The sequence below is a fragment of the Neolamprologus multifasciatus genome, chromosome 14, assembly GCF_963576455.1.
Source record: "Neolamprologus multifasciatus chromosome 14, fNeoMul1.2, whole genome shotgun sequence".
NCBI classification, from domain to species: domain Eukaryota; kingdom Metazoa; phylum Chordata; class Actinopteri; order Cichliformes; family Cichlidae; genus Neolamprologus; species Neolamprologus multifasciatus.
Genome location: NC_140452.1, coordinates 22,900,919 through 22,918,750, shown reverse-complemented (window position 1 = coordinate 22,918,750; position 17,832 = coordinate 22,900,919). Strand labels below are relative to the sequence as shown.

At 38.1% G+C, this 17,832-nt stretch overlaps 1 protein-coding gene across 6 annotated transcripts in view; it reads left to right on the top strand.

Moving 5' to 3' along the window:
• gria4a (glutamate receptor, ionotropic, AMPA 4a) overlaps window positions 1-17,832 on the top strand; it is a 107,866-nt gene that overhangs the window by 53,100 nt on the left and 36,934 nt on the right. For all 6 annotated transcript variants that reach the window (XM_085131472.1, XM_085131473.1, XM_085131476.1 and 3 more), the window contains exons 6-10: window positions 2,375-2,428; window positions 3,352-3,510; window positions 8,017-8,184; window positions 9,476-9,580; window positions 10,531-10,641. In XM_085131472.1, coding sequence (XP_084987598.1) covers window positions 2,375-2,428; window positions 3,352-3,510; window positions 8,017-8,184; window positions 9,476-9,580; window positions 10,531-10,641 — 597 coding nt within the window. The remainder of the gene's footprint in view (window positions 1-2,374; window positions 2,429-3,351; window positions 3,511-8,016; window positions 8,185-9,475; window positions 9,581-10,530; window positions 10,642-17,832) is intronic.

Sequence of the window (17,832 nt, the reverse complement as noted above, 5' to 3'; positions counted from 1 at the left end):
CTTAGCAGGATGGAAAAACATGGAATAATTAACAGGTCTATTAAATGTTAAATAATTCTGTTTTAGAGTAAGTTTGAGGTTGTTATTGCCGTTTATTAATGGCTACATTACATTTACAGCATTTATAAATACTCTACAGTCCCTGGTTACAAGTAATAAAAGGAATTTTTAAAATGTAAAAAAAGAATTATCCAACTGCTGGTGGAGGTCTGACACTGAGCTGGATGCTAAACAAGATCATGAGATAGAGTTAATGGCTGCCCAAATATCACTGCGTGAGGGCAGAGATGACATTACTGACCTGCACTTAACACTTAATGAGATACAGCCAAAGCACAATGATGTGTTTTTAGATCCTTTTAACCACATAATAGGTTGTGTTAAGTAATGAGGTGAGACCCTGTGAGAAATAGTGAAAACACTTAGAATTAATGTTAAGTTACTAATAATTGCAGTACCACATAATGGAGATTTTTCACCGTACCACTAGTGTCTGCCGACTGTCTGCTCCACTCAGCTGGTTGCAGCAGCTCACCTGATGCTTTCTGACATCTGGAAAGAAAACAAGATTTGAGTTTTTCCCTGGAGTTCGTAAATGTGGAATGAAAAACTGTGACTTCCCCAACAGCTACATCAGCGTGTGATTGCAGTAATGACAGTAAAGAGTCCTATCGCACACAGATTTCAAGCATATACCCACGTAATAAATGCATGGCATGCGCTCGGACACCTTATGGTTGTCTGAGTTCATTAGATTGTCTGTCTTGTTTGATGGTTAAGTCTTGAGCTCTGACAGGTGGCAGGAGTGTGTGTGAGAAAGAGAGAGCGTGTGACTCAGGGCTGTAACATCCCATTGGTCCTGCCACCTGTCATTACATGTGATCCTCACTTTGCATATGTGATAAACTCACTAACACAAACATACACACAAGTCATTCACTATTGCACATACCTCTCAGAAACTCCTACAATTACTGGTAACACACAGAAATTTAATATATGTAAAAAAAGCTAAAATTACAGCATTACAATGCACATAGTCATACAGCTACACAGACACAAACCCACACTAGTAGCGGCATCTCAGACACACAGACTGTTTCTTAATTGGCTTCTGTGCTGAGTGAACAGACAGACGGAGGCGCACGCACAAACGCACACATGTGTACTGAGACGGGCATACAGACACAAACACACACACTAGTCAGCTCTGCAGAGCTGGCCCTGGCTTGCATCCCTTCTCTGAGACAGAGACTGCTCTGTTTGTCTGCCCCTGCCAGCTGCGATCTTTGTGTGTGCACGCGCGTGTGTGTACGTACATCTGTCTGCGTCAGTACAAAGCCGCTGATATGTGTGGGTGAGAGAGAGACAAAGAAAAATGTGAACAGTTTATTAATTAGGTTTATGCCACTTGTTAATCTGAATATGCATTCGACTACTTTGTCAGAATTCCCACAGTCTGCTGTATTTTTGCTCCATTTCCCTATATGGATAATATCAGTGACCAAAAACTCACAGGTTTTAGTTTTGAGCAGAAATATTTTTACCTTATAGGTCACGTTTGAAATCAAATAGCAAAAAAAAACAAAAAAAAAGAGAGAAATCATCTGCAGCTTTTATAACCCATATATGGTAAATGGTAAATGGCCTGTATTTGTATAGCGCTTTTCTAGTCCCTAAGGACCCCAAAGCGCTTTTACACAACCAGTCATTCACCCATTCACACACACATTCACACACTGGTGATGGCAAGCTACATTGTAGCCACAGCCACCCTGGGGCGCACTGACAGAGGCGAGGCTGCCGGACACTGGCGCCACCGGGCCCTCTGACCACCACCAGTAGGCAACAGGTGAAGTGTCTTGCCCAAGGACACAACGACCGAGACTGACCAAGCCGGGGCTCGAACCGGCAACCTTCCGATTACAAGGCGAACTCCCAACCCTTGAGCCACGATCGCCCCCAATATATCGTGTTTGGCTCAGACTTGACCTGTTTTCAGTTTATGTATATGCTTTCTTTCAGTGGAACTACGTTTCTCAAAAGCAGCTATTTCAACAGAACAAATTAAATTTTATAATTTCAATTTGAATGTCTCCATAAAGACAAAGTACTGGCTGTTTTCTGCATCACTAAAACATTTTAAAAGTCTGCAGAGTTTTTAGCCAGCATGGTACCAAAGTCTTCATCATTTTATCCTCCTTTAATCAGCATAATAAAGTAACCACAGCACCACTGCTAAGGAAGGTAATGGAGCAAGAGATGGAGGAAATCACCTTTTTTGTCCTTGTCACCCCTGTCGTGATCCCTAATGCTACTTTTCCCCTGCTTTCCAAATTAAATCCAAGTTTTCTCTCCCTCTTTCTCTTTTCAGGCCGTCAGTGTGGGGAAACATGTCAAAGGTTACCATTACATCATAGCAAACCTGGTAAGGGTGCTGGCGTTGCTTTCAACTGTTGTCTTGCTGTTTTCTGAAACACGTTTCCTACAGTGTTGGTGTAATATTTTATTTCAAAAGCCTACTTAAGAATCCACAGTAGACACGCAATACTAGACAAAACAAGATGGACCTTTGAAGAATTCTTCTTCAAGTCTTTGTCGTTACAGAGTTGGAGATTTTCTGCAATGATTAAAAAAAACATTATCTTAATTATTTTCTATTTATTTCTACCAGATCCTATTATGTATTTTACTAAATTGTTATTTTCTCATGTGTCTCTCCTTGACAAAGTCACACCTTTGGGAAGCTGCTGGAATCAAGCTCAATAAAATCAGCATTGTTTCAACCTTAATTCCTGAAATCTTTTGAACAGTAGTTCTCTCCAGGACAGTGTAAAAGGGTCCGGCTCAGGTCAGGTTAGATGGAATTTCATTGCTTTTAGTGATTCCTATATCACCAGCTGGTAATATAGTAATCTACTTTCCATCTACTCAGTTTTCCTGGTCATTAATGTCATTCCTCAATGTTGCAAAGTTTCCACTGTGGGGATGTAATCTGGAGATCTTAGTTTGTGGGAGGAGTTTGAACCTTAGACCACCTTAAACCTTAAACCTGGGTTTTGTTTGACTTTTACAGTGGTTACACAGTTAGAATAAATACATAAACAAAATAAAACACATTTCTTTATCAGAAAAACTGAGACTTTTTCTTATATTAAGATATCTCAGGCAATAACTGTGTAGTTAGTGAAGTGTACCTTCTTTACACTGATTAAATGGTTGTTTCATTGGATATTTCATAAGATGAATATGGGCTGCATTACATCGTCTGGTCTGAAGGTTTTTGTGGTTTTTGTGTTACATTGTTCCAAACACATTTCTTTATTTCTGTCATGCTTTTGGTCTACCCAGGGTTTCAAGGACATATCTTTGGAAAGGTTCATGCACGGCGGGGCCAATGTGACCGGGTTCCAGTTAGTGGACTTCAGCAAGCCTATTGTCATAAAACTTATGCAGCGCTGGAACAAACTCGATCAGCGTGAATACCCTGGATCTGAAAGCCCACCTAAGGTAATAAAAACACGTTGCTCTATCATTGAATATGCATTTTGGAAATCGGCGTCAGACAGAGGTCTCGGTACCTGAAACATAGTCTTGTGTGGTAGCTGAAGCGCTGAAATAAATTCTACAGCAAAATATGGAATGAAGAAAATGCAGGACTTCCATTCAGACTTACTTCAAAAATGCATGGTATTGAGATAAACAGTTACTTGAAGTGCGCACACACACATTACTGCCATTGATGTGCAAATTGCTCTTTGTACCTGAAATTCAACGCAAAAGCTGCACGGAAGGTTTTCAATCAGGTATCCAGCCACAGGGGGATACGCAGTATTTGAACCATTCAGAGTGTGATGTGGTGCATGTGTTACAGCTTCTTAGCCAATCAGAGCATGACCTCAGAATATGGCAGTGAAAAGGCTTATCTGTGATTAAGTCTCAAGGTTAACGTGATGCATACAGATTATGTAGACTAAAGACTTTGGTGTTCTATGTCTGTTTAGAATAAAATTCTGCTGTCATGTGTCGGCTCTCTCACCTATTTACTCACTTTTCTGAGATATCTTTCTTTAACCTTTATAGTTCCAGCTCCCTATAGATATTCACAATTAAATCCCTCGACAGAGCACTGACCTGTGGGTATATTTATAGAAAAAATGTCCACTTACCCATTAAAAATACATCAGCTGTCAGCCCTCTGCCCGCTTGCTGAAATTGTTTGTATTCAATAATCCTCAAAAAAAAACACAGTAACGCAGTAACTACAGCAAGATGGAACTGTGTATGTGTCTTTCAGTGATGCAAATATATATTTATGGTTTTACGATTTCTAATTGGCACGCTATTTTTCACCCAGTCCCGGTGTTAATTAGCTAATCATCAGTTTTAGATTCACCTAATGAATTCTCATTAGTAGATGTCAGCTTCATCAATCGTCCCTTAACATTTACACAACATTTAGTGTGTTAATTGAGGTAAGCCCATTATGCATGATTGTGACAGATAAACACAGTGAACATATTTTGATGCACAAAACAGAAGCAAACACATCTGTAAGTGCTCAAATCTCAAAACCTCTAAACATCTTTGTTTAAGTGCATTCAGAGAATGTATTTACTTTTGCTGCCATGTACATATACTGTGTTACAAACCTGGAAACAATGATTTGAATGATTTAACAGTAACAGAAATCCAGTTACCTCTCGTGACAACAGATGCCTCCAAATTGCTCTTGGCTAATTTTTGCTCAGTTAACCTTGGGGCAACTGGTAGCCTTAGGCCAAATAAAAATGTGGCCTGATAATGGGCAGGGTGGAAAATACTACTGAGAATTGTCCCTTCTACACTTGAGGCTGGAATTTGAGCCGCCCATTAATCAAAATCTCTTAACTGCTGGTGTCTCTTTGTTTTGCTTGGAGATTTTGTTGAAAAGTAATTGTCAAAGAAATATATTAAGCTCATTAAAATGTTGTATATAATAATTAGGATCACTTCAAGAGATACAAAAATTTTTACAAATTTCTTTCAAACACTTGATTTGACTTTATGAATGTTTACCACATCTGTGTTAACAGATTTAATCAAAATGATTAATAAGAAGGATTTAATAATGATTATCGTGATAATAATCTTAGTAAACATTAGATTTACTGACTTAAATTCTACCTTTAGTTATTATTGCTGGTATGAAATTAAATGTTCAGATGTTATTTCCCTCTCAGAAACTTAATATTTTTTTCAATGTAGTGTTTAAATTTTTTTTTCTTTTTGTTCGTCTATTAGCTTCTTGCACAATCCTGATGTTTTCCATCTTTCTTGTTATTGCTGTTAATCAAGTTTATCCGTATTTTTATTGTCACAGGAAAGACACCAAGGTTCAGAACTTAAAGGTGGAAAAGATAAAAAATTAAACATTCATATTGGGTAGAAGGCAGCAGCCCTACTTTAAAAAAAAAAAAGAGCACACAAGCGTAAAAACACAGGCACTCTGAAAAAGACCAAAGTGACACAGGACTGTATACAGAGTGATGATCAGGGATGAGAGGAAACACAATGGGAACTAGACACAGCTGAGATTAAGCAAGACAATGAAAAGACAGTAAAACTAAAAGCAAGGCAAAAAGAGACAAACAACTCACAAAATAAAACAGGACGTAACAAACAGTCTCAAAAAGAAGGAAATGCTGGAGAGACAAAATTAGAACAGAACGTAACAGTAAAAGCCTTCACTCACAGACCTTTCTCCCTCTGCACGAAGACGAGCTTGTGCTCAGCCAGTGTTGTTCATGATGCCACGTTATGTTCTGAAGAAATCAGACTCGACAGACAAAATTTCTGAGATTGTCAGCTTTTTTTGTTCAAATAAGCGTAGACTGCAGAAAAAAGCCAGTAGTTCACACAAAACACGAGCTCTTTATAATGTCCAAAAAATCCTTTCTATATCTAGAATTTTTTGGAATGATACTTTTAAATGTTGTCATACAAGGACACATCTATAACAGATTCAACAACCCTGGACATCTGGAAAACCAAAAACCCTTCTCAAAACAGGAAATTACAACTATACATGGAATTAAGTAAGGTAGCCTTTGGCTACAACACAGCAAACAAACAGCAGCTTTCAGTGAAACAGCCTGCAGCATCCAAACCCAGAGAATAATCAGAAGCATGTATTTTCAGTCATCATATTGTCACAGTCATGGGAATTGTGGACAAGGAATTTGACCTGATGATCAGACTGTGAATGTCAGTGTCAAATACCAAGTGCAAAATTATTCAGTATCAAATTTTAGCTGTAACATCTACCTAACAGCAGAATTTTGCTCTGTTTGATTTTTGTTCTTTTGTTCTTTGTGTGACAGTAAAAGAGGTAAAGATTCAGATGTGGAAGTCATCAGAACACTTCCAGGAGTGATCTGAAAACAGCAGCTACACAAAGACAATTTAGGTCAGATATGGTTTTGGCTCGAATTGGATGGAGTCGTTTACATCACAAACTTAGTTAGTTAGCAAAATGGCATTTTTATTAGCTTTAAAGATAAATAACAGCTGATGCTACTAGAAATAATTTTAGCTTTGCTTGCATTTGATTATACTGGACAATGTTCAAGTCCTTCCACTTGCAAAAGGAGGGATTTGATCATTTCACTTTTTGCAAAGTGTCATAGCTGCATAGATTTTTATAAATATGTGTGAAAAATGAAAACTACTTGGTTCATCTTTATATATTAATCATAAAGCCGGTCCCTGATATTTTTCTCCAAATGTTTTATCCTGTTTGACAAGCCACATTTAAAAACTTAAAGATTGAATCTGATCCTGGGGAACATTTTCTGAAACTTTGTGTTTTTGAAAGGTAATTCTGTTTCTTTGTGCCCCCAAAACATTAGTACTCTGCTCCTGACAAAAACTGAAAGTTAGAAAACTACTTGGCTCACTTTTTGTTTTCTCTGTGGTTCGGATAGTCTTCATCTGTCAGTCACATGCCTAAAGGCTTTCCTTAGTTTCAAAGGGTACAGATGAAAGGAGGATGACACAGTTGCGTAGCCTTGCAAAAAACACCTTGTGGGATACAAATCAAGGGATGTCAATAAGAGAGAAACTACCTGCAGAGGCGTGGAAAGCATTGGCAAGAGAATCTCAGCCGACTTGCCTCCATCCTTCCATTTTCATCCTTCCACTTCTTTCTGTCGCGATGTGAAGGCAGCCTGCTGTGTGTTTGACTGCCTCCATCTGTGTGGAGCTGCGTGTCTGTGTGTGTCCTGGGTGGGGGTGTTGCTGCTGAGTGTGTGGTATTCTTCCCTGCAGCGCTGTGTCTTACCTATAATGAATTTGTCAAGCAATCTGTCAAGACCACCATCACTTGCAGGGTTTTATCAGAGCACAGACACTGATACTGTCTTACATTTAATTAAAATTAATAGCAAGTCATTTCAAATGTATTAAGTCTGTTTTATAATACAACCCAGTGAAACACTAATAAGCCTTTGTAAACTTTGGCAATCAGCATGACAAAGAATTATGGCATATTTGAAAAACACGTTTATAATATAATTCAACTCATTTAAATGGCTTCAATGTCACGTACAGTGACTTTATTTAAAAACTGTAACTCTGTCTAATCCTGGCACATTTACAGTGATGTTACATTTATAGTGGTGTTGGTTGATATTTACTGTAGAAATAAAATAAAAGTCAGAGCAGTGAGATAGACTGTGGCACTGGTCACAGTTTACATAATGACCATGTTCCCTTATGTAGAGTTATGTTGGTCTAAACCTGGTCAAAAGATGTGAGTGGGTAGTAATACTGTTGTAGAAAAACATTCTTGGAAAGCAACAAATATACTGAAATACTTCACACTAAACATTTTGATGCAAAAGGATAATAAAACAGTTTTTAGGCAATTTATGCTATAGCTTATATAACATTAAAGACCTACAATAAACATACAGTTCTATACAAAGTTTAGGCTTGTCAAAGAGGTAACCTTTGTCCCCTCTCTCTTTTTCGCAGTATACCTCATCTCTGACTTATGATGGTGTCCTTGTAATGGCTGAAGCATTCCGCACCCTTCGCCGTCAAAAAATCGATATCAGTCGCCGTGGCAATGCAGGTGACTGTCTGGCCAATCCAGCTGCTCCCTGGAACCAAGGAATAGATATGGAGCGTGCGCTCAAACAGGTTGGCTCAATTTCACTGATAGTGTACAAATTTTGTAATAGAGTGAATGCTAAATGAATTATCCATTATCACGTGTAAACACAAAAAACAAATACATACACAAATGAAATGAACAAAACAAAGAAGTAAGACTAGGATTGTTGCTGATGTAGAATTTTTTTTTTTTTTGGTTTCTCCTGAAAAGCTGGAGGTAAAAAGGTTGTGTAAATAATCTGAAACAAAATGGTAGCAGAAAAAATTACTGAAAAGGTTTTAAACACTAACTAAACTAATTAAACCATTCAGATAAACTCTTAGCTTTATCTGAATGGTTTTATTTTGAAAATCTCACAGGAATAAGGAGTCTTAAAATCATTTAATAAATAATTAAATTAAAAGCATTCAGTTAAATTCCTATGAATATCCAGGTGCTTTTATTTTGAAAATAGGGCTACAGTACATGGATGCTCTGTTGGGGACTGCGGCTGTTGTCTGTTGTGAATCGGTAGAAATTTTGTGGTCATAATGTTAAAGTTGTGGAGGTTCCAACCATTTGATGATAAAAACAGCACATGACAGAACAAAATATTATGGAAATAAATGCTTTGGTCCAGTTGTTTTAAAATACTGTATCAACAGGACTTCTATTGTGTCTATGTTTATACTTGTACCGCCGTATTTGTTTTATCTTATCAATTTATATTAATGTCTCATGTACTTACCCATTAGCGGTATTTGCCTCAGACTTTCAGTGTAATGTTTAAAGTGAAAACGAGACAATATTAACTTTAATTAGACTTGGCCTCTAAAAGCAAAGAAAAACTAACGCTTAATGACAACAAATGAGGGGCAATCTAAGAATCAACAGAGAACATTAAACAATAAACTCAAAAACACTGGGTCAAAAACCCAGCACCGTTAAAGTATTTGCATTCATTAATTCTTCTGTTTATAGTTGCTTAGTGGCAGCAGCTAACATTCCCACACTCAATTCAGGTTTTCAGCTTGGGCACAAAGTGTTCATAGTGTTCATGTTCATTCAATGCAAGCGTTTCGTTTGGCATAATTGAAATAAATAACGGGTATCAGTCTTAATGTTAACTGTGCATCAAATTATTCGTCTCTGCTGCAGCATCCCGTTGCAGTTATTGAACTATTTGTTTAAGCACCGCTTGCTTGGCTTCACCATGAAGACAAAAAAAGAAGCCCAAGCACTCCTATTGTACTCCTGACTGTTCACTGAGTGTCTGCGATCTTAAACATCTGTATGAACTATTTTAGTTTTATGTTTCTACTCTTACAATTCATCCAGGTGCGCATTCAGGGCCTGACTGGGAATATTCAGTTTGATCACTACGGTCGGAGGGTGAATTACACGATGGACGTGTTTGAACTCAAGAGCAATGGCCCGCGCAAGGTAAACGTTCCTCATGCATTAAAAAAAGACAAGGACTATAAATTTTTGAGTCCAGATACTCACAGCAATACCATGAGCAAAGTATTTTAGACCGTGTTTCTAAAAAGCCATGTTAAAAGACTGGAAAATGCAAAGAAAATGCTGTTTATCTTAATTTGAGCAAATGCGATGCCTCAGCAGGATATATACATAAATCACAATTAATATATACACTTCCTGTTAATTTGTATAGTGCTTCATTCTTCTTGTTTTAGCCTCCATTCATAAAAAAAAAATAATTTACGCCATAATTATTTTCATAATTCTTAATTAATCACTTCTGTTTGCAATTATGAATACCATTAGATGACTGCAATCAAACCAGCCATCACAGCTTGTGTATATTAATGGCTTTTTGGAGTACACACTGGAGATCAGCTCCCAGGCAACCTGGGGGTACATAAAAATCTGCAGTGACATAAATAAGTAAAGTTTGAACATAATCTGTCTCCATAAGAGAAAAAAGTAAGAGGATAGGATGTCGTTTGGAAAGGCTTATAAATTCTCTATACTGGAAAAACACATACATGTAGCCCCAATAATAAAGATATAGCACCATGTTCCAGCATCGCAATTGTTCCTTCGACAGCGATGTGTGTTTATTGAAGGTTCTTGGCTCACACTCAATATCTCCTACAGTTCCAATGGGAAATTTCCTGGAGTTTGCTCAATCTGATTTATCTTTCTCTCAGTCTCATTTTCTCCTATTTCGCCTTCTCATTTCCTTTAATGCTTCCATTTTACCTTTTCTATCTCGATTGTATTGCATGCATGTCGAATTACATTTTGCATAAATTGTGCGAGGGTAAAACTGATTGAAAGTACATTAAACTATATTTTCATGGATGTTTTTTCTCTTATCCCTCTCATTCATCTTCTCCTACTCCCATATATCCCTCTGTTTACCTCAGATTGGTTACTGGAACGACATAGACAAACTTGTGTTGGTCCAGAATGAAAATGCTCTGTCCAATGACAGTTCGGCTATGGAGAACCGGACTGTTGTCGTGACAACTATCATGGTAATGTACCATCTGACTGTTTTCATTTCTCCATTGTTTAGGTGCTATTTGGGTGAAGCTCTCCTTCAGCGCGGACACTCAGTCGTTCCAAAATACATAGCCTAATGTCACCAGAATCTTGATTTGACTTGAGCACGTATGCAGAGACTTGAAGTTTATGTTGAAAAAAAATTACACACCAGAAAAAATATGATAACCATATGAAATAAGTTTTTATTTTACATTTTTTTCCAAGCAAGATTAGTAAGTGGAAATTGATGGAATAGGAAAACTATAGGCAGAGAATTTCTCATATACAGAACACCCACTTAGAATATTTCACAGGGGATAGGATACACACTAACCAGTCACTTTATTCGGCACCCCTGATCGAGTGGTCAATAATGCAAATACCTAATCAGCTAATCACATGGAATCGATTCAGTACATTCAGGCATATGGACATAATCAAGATGACCTGCTGAAGTTTAAAGTGAACGTCAGAATGGAGATAAAAGGGGATTTAAGTGACTTTGAATTAGGCATGGGTGTTGGCGCCAGCTTACTGATGTTTCAGAAACTGACGACCTCCTGGGCCAACAAAGAATGGCCCAGAAAAGAGAAAATATCTAGTGAGTGGCAGTTCTTTGGGTAATAATCCCTTGATGCCAGAGGTCAGAGGGGGAAATTGCCTGACTTCTAGCTGATTGCAAGGCAACAGTAACACCAGTAACCACTCATTGAAGCCAAGATAGCAGCACATCAATTTGATTCAGTTTAATTGTATAGCCCAAAATCACTTGTAACTGTTCGAAAGGATTCACAGGCATAAAAACATTAATGCACAGGATGTCCAACCTTGAAGCAGATGAGCTACAGCAGCAGAAGACCACACTGGCTGTAGCAACTGAACCTACAATTCCCAAGGATTCATCAAAATTGAACAATCGAAGGTCTAATGATCCTTGATTTATGCTGAAACAAGATGAAAAGCATGGAGCCATCTGCATGTGGTTGAAGCTACTAGAAGTGACCTAATGTCAGAAAGCTCACATCATCTTAAGCTGGTTTCTTGAATATTGAAAAATACTCAGATTAGCCTCCACCTTTTGCATTTTATCTTCTAATAGCAAGTGAGAATCTTGTTTTTTAGCCGCATCACTCCTTTTCATTGAAGGGTGTCTTGAAAGTACCCTCTAGGTGAACTGTGGCTATTTTCAGTACAATTAAATAAAGAAGAAGTGGGCATGTGTCATCCCTTAGTGCTAATAGAGTCTGCCATGAATATTGCAGTCTGTACTGTGGGGAAACAATGGCCACAACATTAATGTGATAATACGAGGCTAAAGTGCCCCTTTTAAGTGTTGTTAGACTCGTCTGATGGTTCACAGGACGATTGAACCCTTATGTCTGGACAATCTGGCTGTGCTTTTCAGTCAGCCTCTGGCACACTCTCAGCTCAGCCATTGTTTCAGCGTCCATGGGAAGCGTTTGGAAACTTCCACTTATCAAAAAAAGAAATGTTTTTTCAGCTTGGACATTTTTATTGGTGGGGGCTGTACATTATTCAAATGAAAATGGTAATGCGTCCACTGATTACTGATTACACACGATCGTAACCAGTCAACACATGCAATCACTTTTTGTAGAGAGGGAAGTTACCACAGTTACTTTGTGGATACTGTAGAACTGATAGTGCTTCAAGTCCAGCTCTGTGGTGAGGTTTACCTGTCTTTGTGGTCTTTTTGGATACATTCAGCATCAGAAAGCTGGAGGATGAAGTCCAACAAGGGCACAACATGGCACCGTTTTAACACTGAAAACACAATCAGCCTGGAAGTGGACGAGCTGGATGAGTTCAATAGAGCCCTCGCAGTACAGCCAGGAGGGAGTGGCACTTGTCCAGCTGGAAGATTTCACTAATGTCTCATTAGTAGGCAAATCCAAAAGTGACCTCAGATCACCATTTAGAAGTGACCTCAGTCCAATCTCTTCTAATAGCTTTCACATAGACACTGCTCTGCAGCCCAGTTTAATTATTCCTCTTTCTTCTACAAACAAGGATAAAGGAGGGCTAATCGGTGGATGTGTGCACATCCTCCGCTTACATTTGATTTCACTTCACCCATCTGCAGCGTTTTTATGGTGGCCATCCCCTTCCTGTAAATGCAATCAGTCTAATTCAATTTGGCATGCAAAGTGATGCAAGTGAAAGCAACTCAAAAGACTAATTTCAGCCCAGAGATAAAACAAGCCACAGATGCTCGGGCTTTAATTCGGTGTTTTGTTTTAAGGCACATTGCATCGTTTCATCCAGAAAACTCAAATGTGACCAAAATATCTGCAGTTGTACTTCGCCATTGCCCTCCCCTCATGCAAATACTTACAAACAGACAACGGCTCAAAGATGTTGATTTGAGAGTGCAGTGAGTCTACAGCGCCTCCGGTGGCCAGATCCAATCATCACTCCTGCTGGCGTAGAGGAAAACAGCTGCACATGCTGCTGTAAAGAGTTCAGAAACACTAAATCAGCTGGATTAGGTGTCCCCAGTTTGAGCTTCACCTTCAGCCGTACACATTTCAGCTGGCAATATATCAAACTACACTGCAGTGTTTGGTTTGGTGACTCGAGTCAGGTGCAAGAGAAACATACAAACACATCAACAAGATCAGATACTTAAAAGGGCAATTTAGTAATGTGTGACAGTGCAGTGCTGTTTTCTGTTTATTTTGTACTGTGTCAATACATTAATCTCATTTTGGTTGAAGAGCTGGTGTTATGAATAAATTAGTATGGTGAACAGTGTGTACATGCTTCCGTTGTTTATTTCCCTCTGTCATTCTATAATATGTCTGTCATTCATCTGACATTCCAGCACATCTGTCCTCGTACTCCCCTCATCTCTCCTTCGTCTTCTCGATTCTCTGTAACTATACTCACCTCTTCAACCTCCCCAAACCTTTGTTTTTACCTCCATGCCTGCAGTCTTTGCATATTTCTCTGTGGATGGTGACCTCAGCAGGGCTTGACTAATGTTAGCTCAGCCACCTCCTCCTCTTTGCAGCCTCTGGTGATGAGGAAACCTCTGCAGCGACACTGATGCCGAGTCTGCAGACAAACCAACAGACAGAAAACACAGACCCTCGAAAATGACTGAGAACAGACAGCCTGATAGAGTTTCTCTAAAGCTCTTAAAGGACTTATCTTTCTTTTCTTTTTTTTCTGTATAACATTTTTTTTAATTATTTGGTTCTGACATCATATATTTGCTTAGATGAAGATGGCTAAGAAATAACGGCACAGAGAAGAGACGAGAAGGAGGATCATGGCCCTGTGAGGTTTTGGGCTGACTTGCTCATTGTGCTCCTGTCTTCCTCTCGTAACAAAGCTACCACCACATGAAAGCTCTGCAATGGATTCTGCAGCGTCTGTCAAGGTTTGACAAAGTCACCGGACTGTGGAACAACGCTGTTAATTTAGATTCTTCTCTTTTTGAGGACAACACAGCTACCACCGTCCTCTCTGTTACACTGCCTGCAGAAGAATTTGCCTTAATCAGATTTCAATTTTATTTTTTACTTTTTTTTAAGAGAAGGTGTAGGTGGAGAGTGACAGGTCTTCACTGTCAGTCTGGCATTTTTTTAAGCACTCACCTTTCTCTCCTCTGTCTTCATCTCTCTGCTGTGTTACTCTGTAAATCTATTCAGTCATGCCTATTCAGTCAACTTTCCTTTAGTGTATTTAAGCTCTTCTGATAGGTTGTTTTTTTTTATCTCTTCGTCAAAATAAAAGGGTAAAGTAAACCTGTTCTCATAATTTTAGGTGACTTGTTGGGCATTTGTATGAGACAGTGCTATTTCCATGTCTCTCTATGTATTTAATCTTACTTCCACAGTGACACTGTGATCATTTGTGTACTCTACATGTAAAAGAATAGCATTCTTTAAAAACTATCCCAGAAAATACTCCAAAGCTGACCCTACACAAAAATGGAAATATTGCAGACATCCTCAAGACCCAAATGCTAAAGTAAACATTAATTAGAAACCCAGTTGCACAAACACATGAGTTACATGTGCATCTACAAAGCCCTCCACAGATCTCCAGAGCACAAGATGAGGGCAGATTGTTAGATGTGTTGCCTATGGTCATTATTAAAGTGTCCTTAACTCTATTCCAGATACACCCATGAGGACATGACTGTGTCTTATTTATGCCTCTGCTTTATAATCTTAGTAGTGCAATATATCTGACTTTATATTAGTTAGATTTTAACTTAAACCATTCTAATCTTAAAAGAAAGAAACTGCAAAAGCTAAAAAATATTGTTAATGAAAAAATAAAAACAAATCTTTAACGAACCAAAAGGATTGTGCACGGCTGGTTGGTTAGACTTAGTCTGCCTTGATGTCTAATTAGTTGTCTGACTGATTCATATGTTGACAGACAAACTGACTGACTGTTACTGAAGAGGACTTGGAGGACTGGCAGTCTTCGTCTTCTGGTTATTGGTTGGCTGCTCAAATAATCTTATTAACTGCTGAACTGCCCTGCTTTCTTTATGGCTAAATAGCTGGGAGTTAATCGCACTGACCAACTGGCCAAATATGTGACCGGATAGATGATTATGTACTGTGATTGCAGTAATTGCTTAATAAATGGACTGCCTGACCAAGTAACTGACAAAGGCTGTGACTCACTGCCTGCCCTGCTTCTCTGGTCATGTGGACGGATAGCTCGTAGGCTGGTGAGATGTCTCTTGATATGTAAAAATCTGGCTTTTAAAATGTTGTAATCCAGTTGGGGATTGAGGGGGAGTGAGTGAATGAATGACTGGACAGTTAGGTTGACTGTCCATTGCATTGGGGTTCGTCTTCTCACCGGGCTAGCTGACTGGCTTACATAGCAAGTCATTTCTGCCTTTTTGGCACCAGTGTGAAGTGTTTCATGTCTTATCAGCCCCAACCATTTGCTTCTACAAAGCTGTTCTTCCTCTCTCACACACCCCTTTCCCTTCTTTGCTTGCTCCCTCGTTTCTTCTCCATTTTTCTTTTTTTGTGACATTCTCTCTTTCTCTTAATCTCTCCTTCACACTTTCCCCCTTGCTGTTTCTATCGTCTATTCTCCTTGTAGCGATCACTGTTTGTATTCTGATCTCCTCCCTCATCTTTCTTCTGTAGTTTCTTACAGCCAAAACGCCCTGCATCCCTCTCATCCTGCTAGTCTCGTTCCCATTACCATCCTTCTTTCCTTTCAACCTCCTGATTCTTATTTCTTCCTCTCTTCTCCCCTCCCATTCCTTGCACTAACTCATGATGCCACATTAGGCAACACCCAAACATGATGCTTTTTCCCTGCAGTAAATACATGCGCTAACATCTTCTACACACACAAACTCACTCACTCACAGCAAGACAAAAGTGTCTGGAGCAAACTGATAACAAACCTTAAGGAGGCATTAAAGTGATACACTGCCACTTTTGCCAGAGCTTCAGCTAAAATGTGTGTGTCCATACATATAGTATATCCTTTCGTGTGTATCGGCTTACATAAAACTAAATTAACTCAGCAAAGTAGACTTGTCAGACTTCAAGCATTTGACCTTGTAATTGAGATGGCTGCATTCTCCTTAACACAAGCTGACTAAAAGATTCCCGCTGAGAATCAGTGATTAAAGATGAAGCAAACAAGCGCTCAAGGTTATTTTTTAAGGGAAGGACCCGATAAGGCGCTTCCATTTCAGGGTCAGCAAAGAAAGTTGTTTGGACGTGACAGGATTGGATTCACAGAATTCACTATAAAGCTGACACTAAAAATAAATTAAATAAATAAATATGCATTAGAAGATATTTTCATTTGCCAACTGCCAAGAGTTTGATTTGGACAATAATGCTGCTCTCCATTTGACACTACAGCATGTGCACGAATACTTGTGGATATGATTTTAAGTTGATTATTACATAAACCTTAAACCAATTATATCAGAAACAATCTCAAATTCAAATTAAGCTCCAAAAATAGGAATAGAGGGGTCAGGTAGCGCAATTAAAATAAAAACATATTTCAAGAAATAAATAATGGATTCATAATAAATTGGCTAAATGTAAAGCTGGAGTCAGCTGTCTTAAAGTAACATTTAGCAACATGGGACACCTAATTTGTTTTTTCTGTTTGTTTGTTTTTTACATGTAAAGATTAAAACTGAGGAGATGTATGTTGTATTTTTCAGCTAATCCTTTGGTTGCATTCATTCCAATGGACAGTTGTGCTAAGCTAACGTCTCATGGCTGCAGCTTCATAATTAACTTACAGAATTAGAGTGGTATCAGTCTAGCTCTGAGCACATATATGTTAATGGAAATTATAAAGGTTATAGGTTAATGTAGATAGTGCTTTAACCATGCAACCACATCAATCAGATTATAATATTGCATACATTTGAGTTTCCTTATTTCCTTATATATATATATATATATATATATATATATATATATATATATATATATATATATATATATATATATATATATTGTTGTTGTGTGCATATAATGCACACAACTTGTACAAGTTGTGTGCATTACAACTGGTTCCAGCGTTCAAAACACTTGTACTTTAAAAGATGATTTCCTCACACTGTCTCTTTCCTCTTACTTTTTATCCCTGGCATGCAATTGTGATGTCTCTGTGCGTCTGTTTAATTTACATGAAACTGCTTTGCTTTTCACATGATTCATGTAGAGTCTGTGGAATTTGTGCCCCGGAAGCTGCTAATGTATCTGATAATCATATTTTTGAGAGAAATGTTGTTGTTTTTTTATGTTTTTTTCTTTGTATGTTATGAAACCGAGCACCAAAGGGCAAATGTTTGTATTTAATGATGATGACGATGATTGTCTTGGTAGTGCAAATGTTCAGCATTAATATTCAACATAAATTAAGAACTGATTTGAATGCTTGGCTTCAAAAGAAACAGATTTTCTTAATAGTCTTTTACTGAAAAGTGGAGAAAAAAGCACCACTGAAATGTGTGTTTGTTTTTGAATTGTCTAAATGTAATGTTATTTTCTGTATGTTTTTTTTTACCTTGTTTATCTGGAAGAACAAAAAGGCGTGCACGTCCTAAGCAAACTAAAAAAAATGATGATGAACTCCTTTTTAAAAAATATATATTTTAGAAAAAGAAATGTTTACAGCTATCCTAGCAAATTTTT